At 39.3% G+C, this 7,688-nt stretch overlaps 1 protein-coding gene across 2 annotated transcripts in view; it reads left to right on the top strand.

Moving 5' to 3' along the window:
• The window catches only part of R3HDM1 (R3H domain containing 1), a 54,622-nt gene that overhangs the window by 24,183 nt on the left and 22,751 nt on the right, over positions 1 to 7,688 (top strand). For both annotated transcript variants that reach the window (XM_010142666.1, XM_010142665.1), the window contains 2 exons: positions 2,147 to 2,401; positions 5,678 to 5,826. In XM_010142666.1, the coding sequence (XP_010140968.1) occupies positions 2,147 to 2,401; positions 5,678 to 5,826 (404 nt within the window). The remainder of the gene's footprint in view (positions 1 to 2,146; positions 2,402 to 5,677; positions 5,827 to 7,688) is intronic.

Genomic DNA, 7,688 nt, shown 5'->3' with positions numbered 1-7,688 from the left:
GGGGGTGGGGAATACTCGTTTTTAAAAGTCCAGGTTGCAAAAGTCTGTTAACATGTAATTGATGTCAAACCAAATTTTCAGGAAATATGGATATAAATCTTCTGTGGGTCAAAAATGAAATTTAGTAAATACTTGTATCCAAATGCCAGTGTAATTTGATCCAATAGATAATCTTGGTTGTGGTGAATTCTGAGGCTTGTAATACATGGGTGGGTTATAGATGCAGAATACTTCAGAATTTGCAGTAGAACTGTAAAAAAAAAAAAAGGCAGAATATTATTACGTGCCTGTATTGTGCTTGGCTTTGATCTTATCTGTAAAACTTGTTTCTGGTGAGGATGTTTAATTTTTTTGCTTTCCCTTAAACCACCACTACCTTACAGGTCTATCGCCACACTTCCATATCTTAATGCTGTAAACCAGTTACAAATTCTGTTTGTCCATTGTATGCTTGTATAAAAATCTACATTCCAAGGTACTTCTGCATATGCTGTAAAACTGTGACATCGCATTGAGTTATTTAACTGTTTGACACAGCTTGAAAAGAAACTAAATCCTGACAGGAGTGTATCTATAAAATAAGGTCTTAAATCTTTTCTAAATTGCAAGAACATAAATGGATTCTTAAGATTTTGCTAGAAACTTTTTTTGGCATTCTGAGAGTTAACATTTGAAGTTCAGAATGCTGGTCTTGATGGTTGTTGCTTTGCTTCAGTTCTAGGTTGTGGTGATTTTGCACGCATTGAGGATTGGTTTTGTTTGCTGGTTTGATCACAGATGTAATTGGCTTTAATTATGATGGCTTCAGCATAATTTCTCTGCATAATCTAGAAGTGGACACCCTTAGAAGTGAATCTAATTGGAGTAACTCTGGTTAGGTGAAGATTGGTTTACAGAGCTGGGATATACTATTCTGCCCAGTTTACAATTAATAGGTTTTTATTTCACTGCATCTAGCAGAGGAAAAAGGTTCATAGTCAGCATCAGCAAATGCTTCAAGCTATACTATCTTCTCACACACAAGTCAAAGGGTTCCAATTGGAAATTTTTATGAAGCACTGCAAAGAAACTTCAAACAGCAGATGAACTTTGTCACAACCCTTTTGGAGTCTTGCTTTCTCTTCTAGATTGTATAGAGGCTGCTAATGGAGAGCTCTTGAATTTAAACAACCACATCCTGTTTTAAGTACTGCAAATATTATGGCACAGGCTTAATAAAAAGTATGAGAAACTGTATACCTTGAGGTGTAGGTATGCAGTGATCTGTGAACAGTGCAGTTCTACAGCCCTCTCTGTATTGGACTTTTGGAATGTTGCTCCTTAGCTGCATGCATTGGCTTTCAGAAAGCTCAGGGTCTGGTTCTGCACTGCCTTGCAATGTTTGCAGTCGTTCGTATCTGTAAAATGATTATTGCTTCCAACCGACTATTTCATACTCCTTTTGAACTTTGAGTTGTTGCATAAAGCTAGGCCAAAGCTACCATATTATCACAATTTTTTCCAGCTGAATTATTGATGTCTGTCCGAAAATTGTCAGAGGAAAAGAAATAGTTTTGGGTTTTTTAGTATTGTGCCATTTGTCCAGCAGGTGAGTCAGAAGAGATCTGTGACTTATAGCAGTAAAAAGAAAATGGTTATTGCTTGCAGGCTGTGTCTGCAGAGCATGTGAATTCAGCTGGTGTATCTGGAGGGACACTGGCCCCATGGCACCTGCCATGGGGACACACCCTCCCCTGTGGCCTGCGCAGGTGGAGCAGTTTTAGGCTGTGTGTTCATCGCTTCCCCGTGTCCCCTGATACACATGCATGCACTGTTTTGGAGTAAATGACCCATCACTTCAATAAGTTGCGGGACAACCGAACATTAGCACATGTGCATACGTACAGGTGCATATTTTCTGTCCAGACAATCAGAGTTAGGTGTGAAAGGCTCACTTTACAGTGCAACGCAGTGCTGAACTGACCCTTGGCTCTCATCTTGTAATGGTATTCCAGGGGAGATGAAGGGGGAGTGCATTGGAAAGGCCACTGTTTAATAATGAACTTAACGCTGAGCTTTAAGGATGAGCATGTGCAAGTATATATTGTAAGTGAGCATGATGTTTCTGTCTCTAGGTAAAAACAATTTCTCGTTACTCCTTTCCTAGGTTCAGAGTCTTCTAGTAGTGTAGGGTCATCCACGGGTTCTCTTTCTCACACCCAGCAGCCTCTTCCAGTGCCAGCTCTAAGCCAGCCTTCTCATGGCACGCCTGCCGTCTATCCAACTGTCAGCACTAGTAACTCTCTTTCCTTTGATGGTGGCGTAAGCGGGCAAGTGGCTCCTACTAGCAGTAGCTTCTTTCTGCTTCCCTTGGAAGCGGCAGGCATACCGCCTGGCAGTGTTCTGGTCAACCCACAAACAGGTTGGTACATGCGTGTGGATGTCTTTGTTATTGAGAACTGGGAGAAAAATGCACGAGTGTTTACATAAGGCTGAATGTCAGTGTTGTCCTCTCCTTTTCTTTTAGTTTTGTTTTCTGTGGTTGTGTTTGTTCAGTGCACTTAACTTAAAAAGAAAGCATGACTCTAGGATCAAAGGAATAAGTAAACTCGCTTGATTTTTCTCTAGTAAAGTTTTAACTTATGTAAAAGTTTAATGAGTGAATTGAAAAACCATGAAAACTCCAAGTTGTTATCCAGATCACAGCATAACTTAGTTGTTTCGGCCTTTTTCAGGAGAGGGAGATGTCTTTCCCAGTGCTACTGTAAAACAGTTTCAGTGAGGGGAGAGCACTTGAAGAATTGTTCCTATTGACTTGAATTTATCACCCTTAGTTTTGTTTGCTGCAACATATTCTTGTGTCTCTCTTCTCATGGTACTGACTTAATAGAAGTGAAAGAAAGAAGCATGAAAACCAGTAGGAAATTGAAACTTCATGATATAGATGCAAGGAGAAGTGTGACTACGGGATTAAGTGGTTTCTGAGCATTCTCTGGGCAAACTTTTACTGTAGAAGTCAAGAAATCCTGAACATGTTAATGTACCTTTTATGTAACACATCGTAATCTTTGGAAAAATTGTTGTATTTTTATTTTAGTTTAAAGATTTGTTTTCCTTGTAGAAAAGAAAATACTTCAGGATGTATTTCTTGCCATTCTGTAGATGGACTTTGTTATGGTTGAATGTAACAGCATGCAGTGTTTAAACTAAATTTTTCTCATTAAGGGTGTTAAAATTATCAGTTATTAACTTATTTATCATCTACAACTAAAAGGTTTAACATTTGAAATCAGTAATGAGAAATTTAACTAAAACAGTTGCTCTTGTATACAGAATTCAGGGATTTTTTTATTAATGACTGCATATTTATAAGCTGCCTAAGGTTTCACTTAAATGCTTCACTGGATAAATGAATAGTTTAAGTCAACCTTGCTAAAAAATTAGTTACAAACAACTAGCTGTAGCATCTAATTTTCATAATAGCCACTGGATTTGGAGGACGTGTATTTGCCATCTTGGGTCTAGGTTCTGACAGTTTTTCTAGTTCTAGTGTGATAGTTGTACGTTTTACACATGTGGTTTTCACTGTGTGTGGTGACCATCTGAAGACCAATATGATGGTTAGTGAGCACATTTTGCTAGAAAAATAGGTGGGTTTAGTGTTTGTACACACCAGGTAGAATACTCTGTCCTCTGCATTGAATATGAAGTGTGGGCTGTCACTCTTCACACTGAGTTTCTAGCATGACAACACTATAGTCTTTAGTTATTCTAGAGCACAACAAATACTGCAGGCACTGAAACAATACCATCAGCTCAAAAGTGATTTCGCGTAAAGCATGATACAGCTTTGCCATTTACAAAACAGTGGGTTTTGAGTCATCTTCATTTCAGTTCTGTGCTTGTCAGTATTTTGTATGGGCTTAGTTTCACTTTCCTCCTCCTGTTGGTTGTTTTCTCTGTTACAGGATGGGCCTTCCACTAGCACAGGGTAGGGCAGAGAAACAAATGTGACTGTGAGCTTTCCATCTGAAAGTATCTTGTACTTGCACCCCCTCAGAAAGGGCAGCAGAACTGTAGACTCTTTGATATTCATGAAAATTAGCTTGATTTTCGTTTTATGTATTAGTAATGTATTTGAACCAGTCATTAATAGTTTTCCATAACAGAAGATTATGTTGCTATCTAATGAATATCTAAGAGAAGATAAAAGTACGCTTCCAGAACAAGGAATATCTAGGATCAGATAGGCTTCTGGCTTACGAGGTACTCAAGTTACCATATTCTGTAATTGTTCATCTGCCTTTATTGTCCCAAATGACAGCCGCAGCTTGAAAAACATAGTTTCTCAGCGTTTCTGACAGAGGATCTCATGACCGTAGGTCAACAAGAGTCACTCTTCTCAGACCTTGAAAATGGTAGTTAAGAAAAGTCAGTTCTTACTCAGCCATTACAGGGAAATAAGTAACATTCCTGTGATTACTAGGAAGTGGCAGAAGCAAATAAGAAAACCTGAATCCCTGTTTGTGAACGTTAAAGAGAAATCCATTCAGCTAAACTGCATATGGCTGGATCACCTGCAGTCCAGCTGCATGATATGTAGCTTGTTTTTTCAAGCCTGTTCATGCATCCTGTCCATCTCATGCAGTGATTGCCTCGATCCTCTCTTTAGTAACTCTTATGCTCTTACATTAGCCAGTTGCATTTAAATATGCTGGGACAAAGAACTCTGAAGGAGCATTAGTCTATTTTGACAGGACTCTGGCTAGGGTGCGGAGCTTTAGTCTCGAAAGTTTACACCTTTCTGGAAAGAATCTCAAACAAGAAAATAAGCATATCAGAGGAGAGAAGAACTTACATCAGTATTTGGACCTTAGTGCTCAAAATAAGCCAGTACAAGACACATGTCGTTAGGCAGCTCGACAGAGGTCCTTGCCAGCTAGTCTGTTGTTACTTTGTTTGGGTTTTTTCCCCACCCAGGCACCATAATAAATCACTGTTTGTTTATAATTTACTTTTAAGTAGGGTTTTTAAAATTATTTTTCATTAGTCCAGTGCTGTAATATTGAAGTTGCAAATTATTAAATAGGAGAATACTACTAAATTACTTAATTTGAAAGCTAAAAGCCAATTCATCTATGAATAGGGGAAGAGAGTCCTTTAACAGTAATCTCATCAGCAGTGATGGAAACACCCTTGCAGCTACTGCTTTATATGTTTTTTTAAATATTTGCCTTCAAGCATTCTGTTCTGATTGATGTTCAGACCTGATTAAAGGAGATTCATCTAATTGCTTGTTAAAAGGTCCTTAAAATAATATTTTTAGTAAGGTTTTACTTTATTATTCCTGCCCTTTTCAATCCACTTAATTAAAAATTGCTTTTCAAGACAAGCAGGATATGGCAAATATTTAGTTGCATTCACTAAGTAAAGACTGGGTTGTCTTTGTTTACCTTAAGTGTTTTGGGTTTAAACTGCATGTAGTTTGTCAGATGAGGCCTGTGTAGTCATTGCTGTTATAAATGGAGTTGGGATTTGGCATAAACCTGTTGTGTGAAACAGTATGACTTTGCTTATTTTACAGTGTTACTATTTAGTTCATTTTGCCTTCTGTAAATACGTTTGTCTTTATTTTCTCCGAACTTAGATGACCCAACTGGCTGTCATTTGGTTGTGTTTGTCTCTCCCAACTACTCAGGTCAGCCATTCCTGAATCCAGATGGCACTCCAGTTGTGTACAATCCTCCTATGCCTCAGCAACCTGTTAGGACCCAAGTGCCTGGACCTCCGCAACAGCCACCTCTTCCTGCGCTGCAGCAGCCAGCAGCTAACCACATCCTCTCACAGGTGCACATGTCAAACACATGGTGCTCGTGTTGCTGACCAGTGCTGACCTACTGCTGTGTGATGACAAGGGATCAGTGGGTGTGCTCTCTTGAAGCACAGGTTAAGAAGTAACAGATACCCAGGAATGGGTAACAGGGCTTGGGACTATCAGTTCTGCTAATAACTGAACATGGCAGGCAGCCTTTTCTTAAAAACAGAGAAGATATTTTAGTATGAAAATGTTGTGGTGTCAAGAACATGCCAAGCCTAGTTTGCTCTGGAAGAGAGGCTCTGCCGTTGTCCTTAGTTGCGCTGTCTGATTACCCCTGGCATTCACAGTAATATAGGCAGCAATCCGGGAAGAGTTAATCCAACTGAAATCTTTGCCTCCTTGCATCGAGGTTATTTTTCAGCCAGATGAATTCTCAGGCTGTACTGCCCAAGCGGTACTCATGGCGCAAAAGAGGTGGCTTAGGACTGGTAGAGTATGAACACCTCCTTAGCAATGCTTTGACTTACTCTGCTCGCACAACTGCATGCTGAAGTACTGCATGTATTTTATCCTCGCTTTGTACAAGAGAAATTTGGTAAAATAGGCCAGATTAAAGATGACCTTAGCCCTTGAAGAAGAAAAGCAAAGCAAAGAGTGTGTATGGGCAGGAAAAGGGAGGGTTCTACCTCCTTTCACAGCAGCTGTTTCAGGCACCAAGCTATTGGCTATAGTTTCCTCTGGTATTTCCAAATTGTTCTCAAATTTTATCAGAAAGTTATTTGTATAGCTTCATCTAAACCTTTATCTTTGTTCTTCCCTGTGTAAATCCTTCTGTTCAGGATCCCTGTGTATCCCCCAGTGGAGATGGTCTGTTTGGAAAAAGGCTCGTTTGTACTCTTTCTCCCTGTCTGGTTTGCAGAAGTGCATATGTGGTATTTGCAGTTTTCTTCAGAAATTCTTTAGCACTTCTGTGATTGCCTTCTCAATAGGAACTGGAGCTGAATCTGCCCCAAAATATCAGCAATGATTCCTTCTCTGATGTTGAAATAACCACAATCTAGAGAAAATAATTCTGTACTGTTGAATAAATGAAATGTTTTAATCTGTGGTTAGTAGTAAATGCATTCTGTCTTTAGATGCTTTCAAACAACTTGTACTTAGAATGCATGTGTAGTTTTTACTTTGTAATTTTGAAAAAATCTCTAAAAGAAACAGTAAATGTTAAATAGAAGCAATTTGCTGACTTATATCTAATACGTGTTTCTGCTGGGAGATTGAGATACTGAAAATTACTTCTGTTTCAATTCACTGCAGTTTTGAGCTTAAAAAAAGTATCCGTTCCCTTTCTGGTAATGGAGTGTAGTTGCTTGTTTCTGTTAGAAAAGACTTTGACTTTGGTTTCACTTTTCTTACTCTGATGTTAACCACATTTATAAACCTGTTATTTCTTCAGCCTATGCGGCCCCTGCAGCCTTCCTCCCAGCCTGTTCCGTACTCTGCAGTCTCTTACCCGCCCCCGCTCCTGCCAGTCTCCTCCGCACAGCAATATTCTGTGGTATTACATCTTCTGTTCATCTCCTCTCTGCATGGGTTAATCTTTAGTGGATGCTGCTGACCTTTGCTTGGTTGGTTGTGTGTGCTGTGTGATAGCAGTGTGGTGACTGGCTAGCTTTTCAGTCGCAGTAAAAAATTACCTGAGCGGGGGGGGGAATGGTTCCTGAGATTTTAACATGTTTATTTCAAGTTCAGCAGAAATGTTTGCAACTAGGCTTATAGCTATATATCTCTATAGTATTTCCCTTTATAAAGGAACAGCTTTTCAATGCTATTGTCTTGTTAGCCAGTCAGTACGTTTTTATGCCTCTGGATTAGTGTCTTTCTGTCCTTTCTT

Source organism: Buceros rhinoceros, unplaced genomic scaffold, assembly GCF_000710305.1.
Source record: "Buceros rhinoceros silvestris isolate BGI_N320 unplaced genomic scaffold, ASM71030v1 scaffold1029, whole genome shotgun sequence".
Taxonomy (NCBI): domain Eukaryota; kingdom Metazoa; phylum Chordata; class Aves; order Bucerotiformes; family Bucerotidae; genus Buceros; species Buceros rhinoceros.
The sequence above is the reverse complement of the archived record's forward strand: the minus strand, read 5'-3'. Positions and strand labels throughout refer to the sequence as shown.